General features: G+C 42.6%; 1 protein-coding gene across 1 annotated transcript; it reads left to right on the top strand.

Annotated features, from left to right (window-relative positions):
- The first annotated feature begins 243 nt into the window (after positions 1-243).
- Positions 244-17605, top strand: xkr4 (XK related 4). The gene is made up of 4 exons (XM_039815778.1): positions 244-1940; positions 12428-12627; positions 14033-14387; positions 14606-17605. Exons 1-4 carry the CDS (start codon positions 1246-1248, stop codon positions 15204-15206), a joined length of 1851 nt encoding a protein of 616 aa, XP_039671712.1. The 5' UTR covers positions 244-1245; the 3' UTR covers positions 15207-17605.
- The last annotated feature ends 2242 nt before the right edge of the window (positions 17606-19847 follow it).

Genomic DNA, 19847 nt, shown 5'->3' with positions numbered 1-19847 from the left:
ATTAGGGGACCACTAAGGTCTATATAAAAGAGACTTCAGATACAGTATTAGGGGACCACTAAGGTCTATATAAAAGAGACTTCAGATACAGTATTAGGGGACCACTAAGGTCTACATAAAAGAGACTTCAGATACAGTATTAGGGGACCACTAAGGTCTATATAAAAGAGACTTCAGATACAGTATTAGGGGACCACTAAGGTCTATATAAAAGCATCCAAAGAGCACCATGTCATGGGACCTTTAAGTGTAGGCTACTTTACGTTTGTCTGTTTTTCTGGTTTATTGGTACAGTCTACAATACTATTTTAGACAATGGTATTCTTTCATCTCTGTGTCAACAGGTTGGGGAAGGGTTTAAGTGTGAGATGGACTTGGTGGCGAAGGATGTGGTGAGTGCTGTTCATGTTTGAGAACTGCTTAAGCACTTGATGAAAACTAAAGAGTATGACGCTCAAGTTCCTGCAGCAGCCACAGAGGAGCAGTAAGTAACTGTCCATGGTGCTGAAGACCAGTCTTGACTCTGCAGGACTGTATAGGCTGCTTCCCTTCAGGTGTTTTATAACCTGATTCACGCGGCAGGCTGCAAGCTGACAGGTAGAAGATGTGTTGGCACGTAATAGGAGATTTTGACGAGACTATAGCCTACTCTGTGCTGGTATGGAGATCAAACGGTATGCAAACAGCTGAGAGACAGACAGGAAGAGGGGGAGTCAACGAGAGAGAGAGAGCGAGAGAGAGGGGGGGTATGATGTCATAGTTTTAAGTCTGTGCCATAGAAGAAGCAGATGGATGCAGCCGTCCTCGTTTTCCTTCGATCCTGTTTCCATTTCCATCGCCAACATCAGCATCAACATCAGGACCCATCGAGGACAAAAGAGTGACAAACCGCAGAAAGGAGAATCTGTGGTGAAGGGAGTCTGTCTGCAGGTGGAGGAAACAAAGCGGAAAAAGCCTCCCGTCGGCTGGATGTTAAGCGGATCGTCAACCGAAAGAGAAGTCCAATAAAGACGTGATATGGACCAAAATATCGGAGCAAGCACTGGGCCAGTACTCTTTCCTGGCTTTATTCTGTATTATGAGCAGGCGGCTGTGTAGAGGAGCTAGTCCTGCCCAGAAAGGAGGAGGAGTAGGAGAGACACACACAGAAGGGTGTCGACGGAGAGAGGCAGGGGAAGAGGAGAAGAGAAGAGCAGGGGAGGAACGGAGGAAAAAATAATAGAGTGATATTTCAAGCTTCCAATAATGGCGGCTAAATCGGACGGGGTCCTGAAGATGAAGAAGAGCGACGTGGCCTTCACCCCCCTGCAGAACTCGGATCACTCCGGCTCGGTGCAGGGGCTCCACCCGGGCGCCCAGCCCGACTCTGCGGGCACCGGGGACGGGGACTTCGCCAACGGGGAGTCGCGGTGCTGCGGCGGGGGCGGCTCCAACTCGACGTGCCTTCGCCCGGGCAGGGAGCAGCAGAAATACACGGTGTGGGACTGCCTGTGGATCGTAGCCGCGGTGGCCGTGTATCTGGCCGACGTGGGCACCGACGTGTGGCTGTCGGTCGACTACTACCTCCGCCGCGACTACTGGTGGTTCGGCCTGACGCTCTTCTTCGTGGTGCTGGGCTCCTTCTCGGTCCAGCTCTTTAGCTTCAGATGGTTCGTCCACGACTTCACCACCGAGGACGGCGCGGAGTCCGCCGCCGACTGCTCCCACATGGACGGGAACAAGCTGCTGAGCGGCTCGGCCTCACACGGCGACGTTACCGCTCAACACCACCCGGCCACGCCGCAGAGACAGGCGTCGACCGCCAGCAAGAACACCACGACCAACAGCACCGCGAGCACCGCGCTGGGCAGCAGGAGTAGAAAACGGTCGGCCTACTACTCCTTCTGCGTCTGGTTCGGCCAGTCCGTCATCCACATCCTCCAGCTGGGCCAGATATGGAGGTAGGATATGGGGAAGGAGGCCATGGGATGGGTAACGGTGATTGTGTGTGAATGTGGGTTTGTTGTGTGAGGAATGAATGCATGAATGAATGAATGAATGAATGAATGAACGAGCAGAGGGGCTGCTCTGGCAGTAGTTGGCACTCTGAATGCTACCAGCTGCCATCTTTATCATGCTCCCCTCTGCAGGGCCAACACCAGTGGTGGAAAAAGTATCCAGATCCCTTACTTAGTTAAGTAAAAGTACTAATTCTACTGTTCAAATACTCTGTTACAAGTAAAAGTCCTGCATTAAAAATGTGACTTAAGTAAAAGTATGTAAGTGTAAATGTAGCCTACAGTAGGCCTACTTGAGTAAATGTAGAGCTACTTAATTCAATTCAATTTTATTTACAGTGTCAAATCATAACAGGGGTTATCTGAGGACACTTTACAGATAGAGTATGTCTAGACCACACTCTATAATTTATAAATTATAGAGTGTGGTCTGTGTGTGCAAGAGCAAGCATTTGATGCGACCAAACTTCCTTTAAACAGGCAGAAACCTTGCAAGTTGGGACAGAGACAGAGATACAGATTATAGAGAAATATGATTCATAATAATTATAGCAGTTGGTATGATGAACAGTAGCAATTATAGTACCAATAAAGATAGTAGAACTATGACTAGAAATGATAGTAGTAGCAGTGCAGGGCGTAGCAGGACCACGGCAGCAGCTGCAAACAGAGACGATATAACTAAATAATGTTACCGTAGTTACATTCCACCACTGGCCGACACACAGGACACTTTGGGAGGCTGTTAGGTGACTCCCTCCCATGACAAAGTACAAGCTGAACAGGAATGGTATTTTCTCTCTTTTGATAGAAACACATGCAGGGAGTTGGCCCTGGCCTGTCAGTCACACCTGGTGTCAAGCAGTGAATGCTGCCGATGCAGTGCACACTTTTCTCTTTTGGTGCCATTAGAAAGGACTTCATACAGCTTTTGGGTGGAGTTATGGATTTGAATGACCCTTAACTTACTACACATGGTGGCATTTGACAAAAGCTTACCCAAAGTCATGTATTAAGTATATGTAGAAACAAAACATGCAGCAGACAACTTATTGTAAAATCTAAAGTGGAGCCTGCAGGCTAACTATTACAGACGTATCCTGGGGTGCACATGCTGTAACCAGTGGTGGAAGAAATATTCGATTCTTTATTCAGTAAAATGTACTTAAAGTAACAAACATTGCTCCTTAAGAAAATGTAACATGATTATATAAGACAAAATTGGATTGTTTACTATCCTTAATGTTTAAGTGTATTTGACTGCTGTAGCAGGTTGAGGTGGAGATCATTTGATGTGTGATTTAATCTATAACAGTGCATCATATTTTATAAGATGAGCATGTTCTTTGTATATTGAATGTTATTCTAGCTGGCTGTAACAATATTTCCCTCTGAAAAGTAGTGGAGTAGAACTAACATTATTAATCTGCAGATTATTTTATCGAGTAATCGGTTGACCCGCAAATGTGAGAAGGTGTCCATCACCACAGTTTAAATCTCACAATCCAGAGTCTAAGCTGCCATATTAAAATGTCTTGTTTTGTCATAAACCCAAAGATATTTAGTTTACTATCAAAGAAGAAAAAGAAAAGCAGCAAAACCTCAGATTGTAGCCATGGAGCCTTCTGATTATACTAGCTAATTATTTCTCAAAACATTGACTTGAAAAGTATCCCAATGTCTTGTTTTTTGTCTTATTTTTTTAATTTTAATTTAGACTTAAAATATTTATTTTTGAAAAACCACACCTAACAGTTGGATACGTCTTATTTTAAAATGTAATGACATGTAAATGTCCATATTTCCACACCTGATTTTCAGCAAAATTTCAAGTTACACAGCAGTGGATTGCCAAAGCCCGCACTTCCACCAGAATCAGATCACATGACCTCAGGGTCTCCGGCTGCAGCCAACGTGTTACCGTCTGCTTGACCTGTCCTGGGCTGCACATATAGTAGTACTCTTATAGTTCAAGTCACTCGTGTGACATTTGCAGCGGCTATAGTGTGTAATACTATATATAGTACCATAAGTGTTCTCTGCCCTTTTCTTTCATAACTCATACTGGGCTCAGACTGCAGCAGCCCTGTGACCCTGAACAAGAATAAACAGGTTTAGATTTCAAAATTACGCTTCTGGCATTTTGAAATTTCTATGAACCTGTTTATTTGTAAGACAGTTTATAACATAACATTTTTTTTTTCTTTTACTTAGTTCATATGATAAGATAGACTTTATTAACCCTCTGAGGATGCACTGGCGCTGTTTGACAAAACAAACGATATACAAACGATGTTTGACAAAACTCCTATTTAAAAAGCGATATTACAAAATTTTATTTCAGACATGTATTTACTATTTTAATCATATATAACCTAAGACTTTGGTAAACTCATTTCAAGCACCGAAACAATTCATACAACACATAAAGTTATAAGTCAAAAGAGATTTGAAGAATTTCAAGAAGCCAAACGTCAACGTTTCAGCTTTAGCGCCAACTTATCTCCTCACACATTGCTCTGGGGCAGATTTGGGTTTCACTGTACGTAAGTTTAGTGTAGTTTGTTCTGAACATTTTGATATGAAACACATGGGGGTCAGTTATATACAAATGGCTTAAATAGGTAAATTTAAGGAGATATGTGAAAATGCCCTTAAACACTGGGGAAATTCCCTTGTTACAGCAGCTCAAAAGAAAAATTCACAAACATCAGAAAACCACAAATACACATTAAATTGAAAACGGAAAAACATACAAAAAGTATAAGAAATAGAAAAAAGAATTAGATTAATAATAATAATAGTAATATTTACACTATAAACACCTTTATATAAACAGACAGTATACACAGATATACAGATGAGTGAGGTGCGGATGAATCAAAATGACATATTGCACAGTGGGAGGTGACACAGAGTAATAAATAAATAAATATGCATAGTGCAGAATATTGTCAAGTGATGGCTCATGTTGCAGAAACAGCTAGCAGTGCTACATCCTAATGTTTTAAAGAGTGAGTTAATACATGAGTTTAAAACCGTTTAATCTATTATTCATGAATATTTACTGCAATAGAAATCTCCAGACGTCAGACAGAAATGTTGAAGTGTCTGCGGCTCCGTGTCTATTGATGTTTTGTACCAACCTTAATTGGAAACCTACATTAAGAGTGCTAAGAGTAACATAACAGAGACCTAGAATAGTGCTGGAACAGTTACTGGATCAGTGATTCACCATGATTAGCATGTTTGACAGTTCATTATTTAAAAGTGGTTGCAGTTGCTAAAATTTCGTAGACTGGGTAAACCTGTACATTTATCTATCCTGCTTCCGTTACAAATCTGCGGGAACCAATCACAAACTGGCTTATCCACCTGGCGTGCTATTGGCGGGTTTAACACGATGATGATAGAGAAGTGACAGAGCAGCTTTTTGTTTACATTCAGCATGGCGGCCACCGAAACGCAGCAACCCGTTGGTGATATTGTTTTTCCCACTATGGCCACGCCAAGACACGCCCTTCAATAGCATTCACACACTACTATTGGCCAGGCGTCCATGCTTCCTATCATCTGACCAATCCTCTAACCCTAACCTTAACCACTCGAGGTGAAATGCCTAACCCCAACCAATTGAGCTGCTTCGTAGGGCGGGTGTTGGCGTGGCCATAGTGGGATTTGTAATTTTGCAACCCGTTGATGCCGCTGTCGCTGCTACGTCACCCGGATCGTTGGTCTGATTGGTTGAAGGACTATCCAATTGCGTACTGAGTCATTTGAACTGTGCCCGTTGATCACGCCTCTTGTGCAGTAGAAAATACAGAGCAGACTCCCCGGACTAATGTTCAACCTTAAAAGATTGAGCTTGGTCTGGTGACAGCCAGACTAACAATTTTGGGGATACTAAAAAGATCAGAATGTATACACAGCTGTGACTGGTCAGTTTTTTTTAAGAATACATGAACATCATTAATACATCAGAAATAATGATGGTTCAAATACCTTAATTGATGCATTAATTAACGTATTGTTCCTGCATTGTAGAATTAAGTCATGCTGTTTCATGCTTAAAGTCATACATGAATTCATGATAATTCACGTACCATTATTATAAAGTTTTACCCTTATGTTGTATTGCTTATTATATGCTGATTTAAGACAATACTTGAAGAATACAGTACTGTAGTACAATGTCTGTCTTTGCTGACTTGTTCTAGTTGGATGGATATGAAATAGGTTTTTGTGACCGATCATATTTGTAGAGTTTGGGAGAGGAGACAAAGTTCTCCCTTTACAATGTCATATTTTATTGAAGAAGTTATGTTAATTTGTGTATGTTTGAGGTATGTTACGTTAGTTGGGACTTTTTCTTTAGGCTACCTATATTAGCTTTAGCCTGGCTGGTAGCAGCTTTCAGTGGTGAAAAATGGCCGGGAGACGTCGTGATAACGTTGCATTAATCATGTGATTTAGTTTGTCTTTGCAGCGAACATAAAACACTGACTATTGTAGCTTCAATACCCATGGGAATGGGCCTCACTTCCCATAACAAACCTGCCGGACTAACGTTCCGTCACATATACACGTTGCCCACATGATCACCTGTCTTAAAGGGGAAGGCTCGGCCGGTAACAATCACGTAAAAGGAGATGCGGTGAAAGTTTACTTTTCGATCAAGCAGTAGAAAAGTTTAAGCGTCAACATTGCAGCGTCCCGCAAAATATAACAACATATCGTGCAGCCCTAGTAACGAGTAACGATGCAGCACATCGAACAACTCATCGAAAATATGTACTGAAGTAAAAGTGGAAGTAGGAGAAAAAAATAACAGATACAGCCAACAGGGTGTTCAATGCACCCCCGTCAGTTTCAGTTTAAATAAACGCGTTGCTACTTCTTTGTCGGGGCTGAACGTGCCCCAGTATTACCGGCCAGTTGAGTAAATTTTGTTGAGAAAATCTTACCAGTCAAGTCCAATGGATGTGGCAGTGTCATGTTCTCTTCTTCAGTTCACCCACTTGTTGTGTTTTAAAGGCATTTTCTGTGTTTTACAGCATTTTAAAAACACATTTGCAGCTCAGTTATTATCAATGTGGTAACAGCAACAAGTCCTCCAAACGATACAACGATATGGGTTGTCTGCAAGGGGGTAAGCGAGCGTGCACAAACCGTAGCTCCTATGGAGCCATTTTGTTGCTAACAAGCCATCACCCGCCGTTAGCATTCCATTGACTGCCATTCATTTTGGCGTCACTTTGACAGCGAATAACTTTACATCTGAAGCGTTTAAAGACTCTATTTGTCCATTGTTTATTTCTAGAGAAACACAACAATGTATAAAAGGCTCCATTACCTTGTACCTCACGTTATGGCTCCGTAGCAGACGCTTTTATAAAAATAGGCTAACGATAGTGTCATAACTACGCGACTTACTGTCGCACAGTAGAGGAATTACCGTACAGTACAGGAGAAGCTCACAGGCAGTTTCGACTTACAATAGCAGTTTAAGTTTAATTACTAATGTTAACTAGCATTTCAGTTAGCAATAATTAGCCTGTGCCCATGTTATCTCCTTACATATACCTACACTCTCCATCTCTGTAAGATTGGGAATGATTGAGATTTCTCTTGGCACAGCTACCAGAAGACTTCACACTTTCAGACACGTTGCTCACGTCACATTTACGTCGTCTCTCTCAGTTGGAGGCTGCGCAGTAACGCTCAGCGCTCACCGGAAAAGTCTTTCTAATATCCTTCACTGGTCTCCGTCCAGAGCAACGGGATCTGTTGGTCCATTTCTTTAACTTCTTTGTTACTAACCTTAATGTGAACAACAGGAGCGTTTTCCAGGCCTCAAATCTAAACCAGAGAACGTTGATCACGGTTTTGAATACGTCTTTCACGTTGTGAAACGGTTGCAGTTTGGTTAATGTTTAGGCACAAACACTACTTGGTTATATTTTGGCATCTAAACTACTTAGTAGTTTAGTCGCAACTAAGATTGTGGTTTGGGTTAAAATCAGACGTTAATTCACTTCGGGATGAAAAGAAAACCCTTCTGTTTAAATTTATTTTCAAAAGGGAGTTGAATCCTCTCCCAAGGTGATAGTCCTGTGTCTGGGTCAGCATCGCTGTCAGACAAATTATATTTTTTTATATGACTAGACTAGAGAGTACCAGAGTGAGACATTTTCCAACCCTCATAGGAGCTTTAATTTTAGAAATGTAAAAAAAAAATCCATGAATCAAAATCTGTCTTGGATTTGTGCCTAAAATCCAAACAAACAGATTACAAGCAGTACCTTTTAGTACCTTGATTTTCTTTTTAAATGCATTCACTGTTTCTGCTACTGTTCTGCTGAAGCAAACTGTTTACACAGGCCGGTATCAGGATCAGTTTTTGATATACTTACAGGACACTCTCCTCCTCCCCCTTCTTCTCATCCTCTCAGGTTGTTTTCTGAAAGCTTTTCCATGAATATCTGCCGTTACACAACGTGCCAACTTCCAGTGCTGCAGCCTTTGACCTGCGCTACTTGATTTCACTTCCTCTATCTGTACACACACACACACACACACACACACACACACACACACACACACACACACACACACACACACACACACACACACATACACACACTGTTCACACTTCTGTACACACAGGTAAAGTGTTTCGGTGTTTGTTAAATGAGACATTCCAGATTCCCATGTGAAATTAACACCCCAACATTGCAGCTGGATTTAAGGTCTATGTCTATATGGTGTGCATGTGTGCTTGCACCAGATATTCAAGAGTGTGTGTGCCAGTTTTTGCAAGATGTTTCTCTGAAGTTCATTGCTTAGTATTCTGTGTGTGTGTTTGATAAGTGCATTATGCAGCATAGGTGTTCCTGTAAGCCTTGAAACTACCCTTACGAATGTTACTATAGGTAAGGAAGAGATGAAGTCACCTAAATAATATAGATAAATAAACAGTCTTAGGACAGATGAGTGAGGCTTATGTTTAAACTGATTGGTGTATCTCTCTGTCAATTAACACACCAATAGTCCTGTTCCTCGTCAGCAATATGAGCTCTCATGCCTCTTTTTGTGTGTTGTTATGGCGATTCAACATGTTTATGCTAAGTGTTAAGCCAAACGTGCTAAGTTTGGTTGTGTCCCGCTTCTTTAAGCTAAGTGGGAGAAAAAGCTGTAAACAGTTCGTTCTAGAGATGCACCGATAGACCGGCCGGTGACCGGAATTGGCCGGTTTTCACGTGCTCGGCCATGACCGGCGACCGGCAGGAGATAACAAGTTTGCAATATGCAACACCTGCAAGGAAAAAGTAGGGCGTGGAGTGACGACACCAAAAACCCAAATCACATTTTTTTAGTTGGATATTGGATGTGAAAAGAAGGAAATGGTTCTAACATTGCACTTTAGATGTGTGAATTTCCCACACCAGGAGTCATTTATATAGTTCTATTTTATAGTGATCCATTATCTGTTCAAAACACGTTCTATGTTCTGTGTAAAATGTTCTATTAAATAAAAGATAGAAAATAAATATGTGTGTGTGCTCTTAAGTGGTTAGAAAAAATGAAATCGGAATCGGCCTAGAAAGTTGTAATCGGTGCATCTCTACTTCATTCATTATTGCCAAATTCTTTGAAAGTCTCTTCTTTGTTTTTTTTCAGAGATAATTTAATTTAAATTCATTAGAATTCATTATATTTTTTATTTCTTGGTGCAGTTCTCTGTGAAACAGGTGTCCAATCCAATCCAGTAGTTGTTTATGGGCTTGGTTTTTAAGACAACTGCCCCCAACTTCTTAAGATGAGTCAGTATATGATCTCATTTCACAGCTCCATTCAAGCCTTTACAATTTCCAGCTAAAACCTGCACCACACTTTCTTGAAATATCCCTTTATAGAATTGTCTATTATCTAGTGTCTAAAGGATAAGATGTGAGTAAATGAGCATCCTTGCATCCACCAAAAAAATGGCTAAGGGAAAGACAGAAGGCACTTATACATACATTAACATTCAATCATCAGCTTTTATCTGAACCAACACTGCATCTCGGGATGTCTGCTGTAAGGTTATTTCTGTGTTGAAATGTTGCAAGGTGTAGAGCAGCTGACTGACAGTGAACAGGCCCCAAAGCAATATAATACCAGCACGGCAGGTTTTAACTGTGCAATCTATAAACGCAGGCAGCGGGCTCATCAATACATGTAATCTCTGTGGTTCTGCTCCTCCTTTGCATATTTTAAAAGCCCATTCATGTCTTTTAAATCCACTAAAAATAAAAAACAGACCATATGCAAAATAAAAATCCTTTATTCAAAGGACAAACATCTTAAAGCTGTTATATCATTATGTTAATGTGTCTCTAAACGCGGCCTTAACGTTGCACCTCAATGAAACACGCCTACGCCACATGCGCATGACACCTGTAACCATTGTAAGTCTATTTTGTGTTTGTTTATTGATATTCTTCACCCCCATAACACACACACACACACACACACGCCCATCCACACTAGTTATACCCTACTTCACTTTAAGGTTTATTTCTTTGCAGTTATTTACACTACTTGTATTTCTATTATTCTTTTTGTCCTACATGTATGTCATTGCACTTTATGTATGTACCTTCCTCTGTACCTGTTTTTTTCTATCTTGTTGTTTGCACCTTATGTCCATTCATTTTGCACCGGGACCAGGGAAACAAGTTTTATTCCTCTGCGTACTGTACTGCACTGTATATAGATGGATTACAATAAAGTCTCTTTTATCTCTCTTATCTCTTATCTTACACTTAAATAAATGTAATATATAAGATGCAACTGGGCTTGGAGTGCAATCAGCAGATCATTTCAAAAAGCATTCTTGCACTTTTTAACTTCTTTTAAAATGTTGTCAGTATGGATATTTGGATAGTAGTTGACCCTGTTGTTGGCACACAGTAGGAAGTACCACACAGCACAGTTCATGTTGGGCCTTACCGTGCTGTTAGGGTCAGCATGTAGTTGTGACGGTTAGGGTTAGGGGCTAGGGAATGTGTTATGTCAACAAATATGTGCGTGTGTGCATGCTTGCGAAAGGCCTATCTGCCTCTTGCATTATTTACAGTCTCTTTCCAGAGCAGGAGAGGAACAGTGAGGGGGTGGAGAGAACCGGAGACTGTAATGTAATGAGACTCTCTCTCTTTGTTTTTCCTCTGCAGTTTAAAATTGTGTTTTATTTCTGGAAAGAGGTTTTTTTTTCATAAAACTGGGCTGTCTATGCAGTAGAATTGCGTCAAACGTTATTCTGCCAGCCTGTGAGTAGGGAGGTCTTGGCACTGGTAACACAGAGGGAAGTTTACCATCGTTCATTTACACATACTACCAACGTTATTAGGATACAAAGTTCGTTGAATATGAACAACGCAGACCGCAACAACTGTGATTGGTCCGCTTGGCCGTGGCTCGGTAGCGTCGCATTTCTTCCTACTCATTTCCGGGTTCTCCTTCTCACAGCAACAACATGAAATCAAGAAGAGGGTTAACTTTTCCTGCTACAGCTTTCCAACCATGATCAGAAAGCACAGGGGAGACACTTTTTTTCTCCGTCTCCACCGCCGAAATCGGTACTCGTTCCGGAGCAAATCCCCCGTCACTCTCTCACTCGCTCTATCACACTCTCCCCACGCATACACACATACCGGCACTGCTAAGATATGCTAGATCGACGCAGATACAACCGAGGCACAAGTATAAATCTTCAGAACGGCATAGGCCACTTATGTAGGCCAAGGCGTAGGCTCTGTGTGGAGCAGACTTACTACTACGAATCAGACTATAGAAAGACCAGCACTAAAAACACACACACACACACACACACACAGTGAGAAGTGTGCCATGTCCATCTGTCCATGGACAGGCTGCGGCTTTATTGCTCTCAGCCCAGATTAAATTTTCAAGTTCTTTATTGATATTGGAACTTCATTTCACGGCCTGTTAGCGTGCTGCTAAATGACTGCAATGTGTTGGTGATATTTCAGAGATAGAGGCAGAGAGAGAATGGGAATGAAGTGAGACATTAAAATGTAGGCCACAGACAAGACTGAACAGTAATAATGAATTCACTTCATTAAATGAGCTTTTGCCTCAGGTCTGGAGAGGTACAGTTGAGTTGCAATGCCGGGAGCTGCAGTACGTGTGCCGCTCAGCCAATGTCCATGTCGCAATCCAGTCTTTTCTAATGAAACTGCACGGTGAATCTGTTGCTTAGACTAGGCCGATCACTCCGATCACAATACCTGATAACTTTAACTTAGGTATTTCAGAAAGAAAAGAAGGTGAGAAAAGTTCAGGGTGTTGATCCTTTCTCCTTTCTGATGTACTGTTACATGTAATGTTGATGTTGAAGCATGATGTTTTTCCTCCGTCTCCTCCAGGTATTTTCATACCATCTACCTGGGCGTTCGCAGTCGTCAGAGCGGTGAGACGGAGCGCTGGCGTTACTACTGGAGGATGGTCTATGAGTTTGCAGATGTGAGCATGCTGCATCTCCTGGCCACCTTTCTGGAGAGCGCTCCACAACTGGTGTTGCAGCTGTGCATCATCATACAGACACACAAGCTCCAGGCTGTGCAAGGTAACACACTCACTCACAAGCAAGTGTCTTTCTATACTTACCCTCAAACCTAACCTCATCAAGGTGATTTTTTTTTTTTAATAAGATATGTACTTAGAAGAGTTTTATAGTATTTTACCTGTGCCCGTACACCAAAAGCTTCACTTTCTGGGATAAGATAGATTTAAGATAGATTTTTATTGTCGTGAAGGAAATTTGTCTGGGACAAACAAACAGTATCTGCTGTTTAGAGAATACACAACATAGTGCATACATAGATACATACATACATTACACACAGACAAAGACTGTTGCTGCTGATGGCGAACAGAAAGTCTTTCGAATCGGCTTTGGCCGCGACTCTGGAAGACTTGGAGTTAAGCACTGAAGTCATCCTTAAAAAAGGAAGATGTATTTGGAGTTTTGCCGATCGGATACGGCAAAAGTTTAATCTGTCAACTGGCGTTGCTCTGGTTGGCTATGAGTGCGGAGGGAATTTGAAAGACAACCGTTTGTCCCGCCCCTCGGATTGAGCCCTGCCAATGGTGAGTTCCCAGACCCAACATCTTGATGTGGGTCTGGCTTGTCAGGCTAATTGGCTTTACTTTTCAGGCCAGGAAGTTGCCACTTGGATTATTGACAATGAAGTTGAATCTAATCTAAAAAAAAACAATGCAGAGTGTTTGTGCTAAGTGAGGGTAAACACATTCTGGACCAGTCTGTGTAATAGAACTCTACAGTAACCGCCCACGGCTCTGGTTGCGGAAGTGTTTTTCCCCATTCAGTATCTCCATCAATCTTTAATTAAATGCTTGTATAAAGAGTTTTCGGCCTGGAACCAAGCCAACCAGCTATGAGAAGAATCGTGACCATAAAACATTTGATTTGGCGCAAAACAACACAAGACTGTGAACAGAAACAATCGTAGACTTCAATGGTAGTAGCTCGCTCTAGCCGTTCGTGGGTGCGGTAAACATTTCCATGGTAACGGCGAGTTCAGCTAATGAGAGAAGTCGCTGTTAGGATTGTGGTTAATGTGGTATTTCTCCGTAACATCGCAAATAAAACTTTTATACCGACTTCTAGCTTCTACAGGAGCAGAAACTTTAGTTTGACAATCTCGTCGCTCCTGGTAAGTATACCTTGGATGGATTAGAGTCTAAACCATCCAAGGTATACTTACCACTTACCACTCAGACAAACTTTAGACAATATGGCTGATAATCAAAATCCTTATAGAGAAAATGAATGGGATTTACACTGGTCTCTCTCTGGCTCTATAGACACACCGAGTTCTTCTCATCTGACTGTGGTTCTGATAGCAAATAAGCATTATTTTTTTTTAAATGTGTGTATTTCTGTACTGTTCCCCTGATGTGGCACTGGAATTGAACCCTTTGTGTCTCTGTGTGCCCGACTGTTGCAGGTATGACAGCTGCAGCCTCCCTCGTCTCTCTGGCCTGGGCCCTGGCCTCCTACCAGAAGGCCCTGCGAGAGTCTCGGGATGACAAGAAGCCCATCAGCTACCTGGCTGTCATCATCCAGTTCTGCTGGCACTTCTTCACGATCGCTGCGAGGGTCATCACCTTCGCCCTGTTTGCCTCTGTGTTCCAACTCTACTTTGGCATCTTCATTGTCCTGCACTGGTGCATCATGACCTTCTGGATTGTCCACTGTGAGACAGACTTCTGCATCAGCAAGTGGGAGGAGATTGTGTTTGACATGGTGGTGGGCATAATCTACATCTTTTCCTGGTTCAACGTCAAGGAGGGACGGACAAGGTGAGGACCCACAGCCCCATTCAGCGTGAAAAAATCAGTTTCAGTGACGTGATTGTTTTTAAATACATTCTTTTAATTTCATTATTCTGTAGACTGAGAGCACAGTACAGTATCTGTGTTGGGAGGATGGACCAGCTGGTTAGTGTAGCTGTCCTCACAGCCCACTGTTAAAATGCTGACTGATGTCATTTTATTGTTTTCATTGTGTTTTTGTGCAGGTGTCGGCTTTTCATCTATTACCTGGTGATTCTGGTGGAGAACGCTGCTCTCAGTGCGCTGTGGTATCTCTACCGGTCGCCTCACACCACCGACGCCTTTGCAGTGCCAGCACTCTGCGTCATCTTCAGCAGTTTCCTCACCGGTGTGGTTTTCATGCTCATGTACTATGCCTTTTTCCATCCCAACGGGCCGCGCTTTGGCCGCTCGCCGAGCGGCCAGGGTCTCGACCTAGACCCCACGGCTCAGTTCTCCACGCTACCGTCTGAAGGTGCCACCAACTCGCTGCGTTCCAACCGAGGTGCCAGCTCGACCCTGGAGCGTGACGCGGGGAAGTATTCCGAGCGGGACGGCTGCATGCCAGTTTTTCAGGTGCGACCCACAGTGCCATCCACGCCATCGTCTCGCGCCCCGCGCCTCGAAGAGACCGTCATCAAGATCGACCTCTGTAGGAACCGCTATCCAGCCTGGGAGCGCCATGTCCTCGACCGCAGTATACGCAAGGCGATCCTGGCCATAGACTCCTCGCTGACTCCTCCACGGCTGCAGTACAAGGACGACGCTCTGGTGCAGGAGAGGTTGGAATATGAGACCACGTTATAGTTCCACCCTGCTCTCGGAACCCAGAAACGGGTGCGACCGTCAGAGGACTATCCTGCTATCATGGAAAAAAAACAGCAACAGGGACTGTGGCAATAAGAATTTGTTACTACCAACAATCTCACTTTTCATCTCTCATTCCCCTTTTTTTTCTTTTTCTATTCCTCGGCATCGGAGCCCACCCGGGAGCATTCAGCCCTCTTGGTAGTGATCGGAGGAGTCCAGTCAATGTCAGCGGGCGTGTTTGGGTTCTTGGTAGGGTTGTTGCTGTTATTTTTTTACTTCCACTCATCAGGGAATTCCTGTCCGATATGAACTAAATGCAACAGAGTGCTTCGACACTCTGCTCAGACCGTACGAAAAGCTGGTTAAGGTTGGGAACGTTAAAACGATAACGATAAAACAAGCATATGTCCATCCAGACGAGTTTTAACTCCTCTGATGTTCTACTTTAGCCGCAATGACACCGGAATTACACAGAAATTCCTCTAAGGAAAGGAAACGATCCCTCATTCATCCGTAGAAACTTCTAACAGACATATCTTGTCTTAATGTGCTGGTGACTTACGGTTTGGAAGTTGTGAAGATGTGATCCCATAGCAGCCACAACTGGGTGGGTACTTCCATCAGTATCTACACGATAACACTCATCGCTCCACTTCTCTCAGTGCCAAAAAAGGTTCCATGGAAATGTCCTCCAGATTCTGAGGAGAACCACCTCATGCCGGGTTCAGACTATATGACATCAGCCCGATCATGCTGCCAACCCGGCAGACGTTGAGGCGTCGGTTAAGATTGGGAACGACAATGGGCGTCCGGCGCAACAGTCGATCGTTTTTATCCCATTTAGTGTGTCACGGTACGACAGCCGGCAGAATTTCTTTTTTTTGCTTTCCAAGACGTGTTCCCTCATCTAGGCCTGTAACAATTGTTGCATAATTGTCTAATTAATTTTGTTTTTACATTATCGCGGTTTCTTTATTTACTAGCAATCAATTGCTAACATTAGCCAAGGTCCTAAGGGGTGTGGCTGGTGATGGTAATTGTCAGTTTTATGTTCATTTAAGAAAAAAAATACAATGTTTTATTATAATAAAGAGGCGCGGTTTACTTCATAGGCTGTGCATTTGTGTTATACTACATTATCTGGGTCACATAACAGTGATATAACCAAAAGATGTATCCTGGGATTCATTCACAACTTTAATTCCTTTGCAAAAGTAATGCATAAATACATCTTTTTTTAAATTTGACTGAAAGAGACAATTATATTGTTAATGGCAATTATTTCTGAGACAATTAATTGTAAAGTAAAATTTGGAATTGTTGCAGCTCTACCCTCATGTTCGTGACTCTGACCAATATCGCCAAGAGAAAGAGGAACGGTGTTGTTGGTGCTGCAGGTGGAACTGTGAAACAGAGGAAAGGTCACAGTCGTTTTTTTTTCTTTCCTTTTGTTTTTAGGCTTTTCCGACACATGAGACAGCCAGCGTCATACATGCCGCCACTTTTTCTTTTCATACTTGTTCCTAGCACCTCCTTCCCCGATGACATCACAGGCATCGGGAAAGACGCCAAGCTGTGATCGTTCAGGGCACCAAAGTGTAGTCTGTCATGTCTCTCAGCCTAGTCCTGGCAGTGATTTATGACTCGCCTCATATGACACAGGGAGCATCGTAACGGACTAAAATATGGTGTAGTCTGAACCCGGCAATAGAAATGGCTGGGGAGTCCAAAATGTTCTTCTCTGGCCTGGACATTTCATTCCTCTTGGATAAGTATGGTCTACACTTTCAGACAGAAAGTGAACTACATGAAGACAGTGGTCAAAGTAGCATCTATACTCAGTGTTTTGTTTGGATTAAATCAGCCAAACCTGGCAGGAAGTAAGGGCATGGAGCGAGAAAAGAAGGGGTGAAAGCTGGACAGAAACAACCTCACTGTCTTTTGTCCCATAAGGAAATAAGTCAAACTCCACAATGCCAAGAAAAAAATCTTCCTGGCAGCTCAACGCAACTATTTGCAGTCCAGCCTCATAAACCTGGCTGTGCAGTGATACTGATCTTTGCTTGTCTGTGGAGGCTAAAGTGGGGGAGAGAAGCAGACGAAACGAGCAAAACGCCAGACGGCAACGAAAAGGAGATGGCCGGACAGGGTGACGCAGGAAATGTAAATGAGTCCAAGATGGAGAAGAAGAGAAAAAAGGCGGACTAGCAGCCGTCTCAGCCAAACTCAAACCAAGCACCAGGATGTACAGTTCTCTGATACAACATGCAGCATTTTTTTTACTTTAGAGATGATGTAGAGGGTACTGAAGTCATTGTCTGTGTTTTTATGTGTGTGTACGTGTTGGCAATAGGCAACATTTCGACTTTAAATCTGCTTGTTTTTTGATAAACACACACGTCACCTCCTGGGGAATTTTTTTTTCCAGCAGCTTTTAAACATCGTTACACCAAGCCCCACAGCACAAGTTAACATGGTGCTGGTACTGGCTTTAATGGGAAATGCTAACCAAGTGATTTCTGGTTGATAGTAGTGCCACTATAAAAGCTTGATATAAGTCCACCGTTACACCACATATCATGGTCGGAGAAGGGTAACTGATGAAATCCAGACATTTTCAGTGATGGGCCGTCAAATGCAGGAAAAAGACGAAACGACAACAATTGAAGGTGGTTGCAAGTAGCAAAAACATTTTATTCCAACAGATATCGGTCCCTTTCACTAAACTCAGCACAAGCCATGTCAAATCAAAGACGGCACAATGTTTCTTCCTCGCTCGTGTAATGGGTAGCTGCACAGCGGCAGCCTAGTCAGTGCTGTAACTGGGGGCCAGAAGATATATCATACGTGATACGACTCTGTCATGTTATTTCCTGTTTTTTGCCACTTTTCCTCTGTGAGGACACTAATCCTTGAGTGTTCCTGTACCCAAATAGACACAGACACACGTCAGATAGAGTTTGCCTTTTATAATTATGCGACAAAGGGAAAGAAACAAGGGGAGTACATTTGGATAAAATAGTCGATGGAGAGATTAGGGCAGCGCGGATGGTAAACTCTACAGAGAGAGCTGAAGGGAAGAAGACTTAATGACAGTGAGCTGGACTATAGCTAAGCTTTGGCTCTGACCAAAGTCCTTTTTGAAGTAGATCATGAAAGTATAGCCGCCCTGCCATACAGTCATTTTCAAGATTCTTCCCATTAATGTCCTGTTTCCATCAGATCAGATCAAGATCAGAAGCGTGTTATGGATGTCCTGGATTAGACACTACCTGATGATGATGATGATGATGATGATGAAACAAGAAAATGTCTAAAGCCCTGCTAATGGCACCTACTGTACAGACAGACAAGGTCTTACACAACATACTGACAGCGGTGCTGAAAAAGGTTAAGGTTTACGCTGATGGTGTTGTCGGAGGAAAGATCCGGGCCCCACCTTAAAGGAATACGCCACCGTTTGTTGAAATAGTTCTTATCACGGTCTACCCTGGCTGTAGATAGGTGGGCCAACGCATTTTTTGTCTCAGTGCAAGTAATTAGTTAGTTTTTTGTCTTTTGTTGGCTGCACTTTTACTCACAACATGCTAACCGGCAACATAGGATTCCATTCACTACGCTAAGCTAACTAGCGGCGGCGCCGCTGGTGTTGCACCGGACTAAAACGATGCATGCACAAAAAATGCGTTGGCCCACCTATCTACAGCTAGGGCAGACCGCGACCCTTTAAGATTTCTGCTGGAGGCATTAAAATCATTAGAACATTTTGTTCCAATCCAGACAGTCGTTTTTTTTAAGAGACCTTGACGTGTGCTCGTATGTCTTGTTTTTGTCCACAACTCAAAGATTTTCAGTTTACTGTCACAGAGGAGTGTCACATTCAAGAAGCTGAAATCAGAGAATTTGTATTTATTTTTTTCTTTAAAAAAATGACTCAAATCTTTGCAGCTCTATTCACCTTTCAAACGACTATAGAGTGAAGGCCATGCTATTTGTGTCTTTTACAATTTAAAATGTCTGCACAAAAGAAAGGTTCGGGGTTGCAAAGTCTTTTTCTAATGACGGCATGAGGAGAGAAAAGCACAAAACGAGTCAAAGGGATAATCATGGCATGAGACTGTAAACATTTTCCTCCTGCTTAACCAAACCAGCCCCAGGCGTACTGAGCTGTTCTGACCTCAGCTTTTCTTATCGTGTATGAAGTCTGAATGCTGTTGCACGTCCTTACACTTAATGTCCAAAACTTAAATACATTGATCACCTTATTCCTTTGGTTACAAATACATGTCGCACTAAACAGAGGATTGGTGCTTAGCCCACAGACTACAGAAAGAACCAGAAGGATGTGTTTTCATGATCCACTTTTTTTGGGGGGCAAAAAATGGCATATTCCAGCCATTATTTAAGTGACAACTAACATAAGTTTTTTTTTAAGTTAAAATAACTTATGTTAGTTGTCATGATAATTCTGGTTTGTTGTTGTTAGGTCCAAAATGTAATGCCTTGTAGTATCTTGAATGATTCGAACATATTTTTGTGCTTATGAACAGATCCGCTGTGTTCTGTCAGAGACGCACTTTGAAGGACCATACCATCGGTTTTGCATGGTTTAGTCGTGTCACAATTACTTTACGTCAC

The sequence above is a fragment of the Perca fluviatilis genome, chromosome 11, assembly GCF_010015445.1.
Source record: "Perca fluviatilis chromosome 11, GENO_Pfluv_1.0, whole genome shotgun sequence".
Lineage (NCBI taxonomy): Eukaryota > Metazoa > Chordata > Actinopteri > Perciformes > Percidae > Perca > Perca fluviatilis.
The sequence above is the reverse complement of the archived record's forward strand: the minus strand, read 5'-3'. Positions and strand labels throughout refer to the sequence as shown.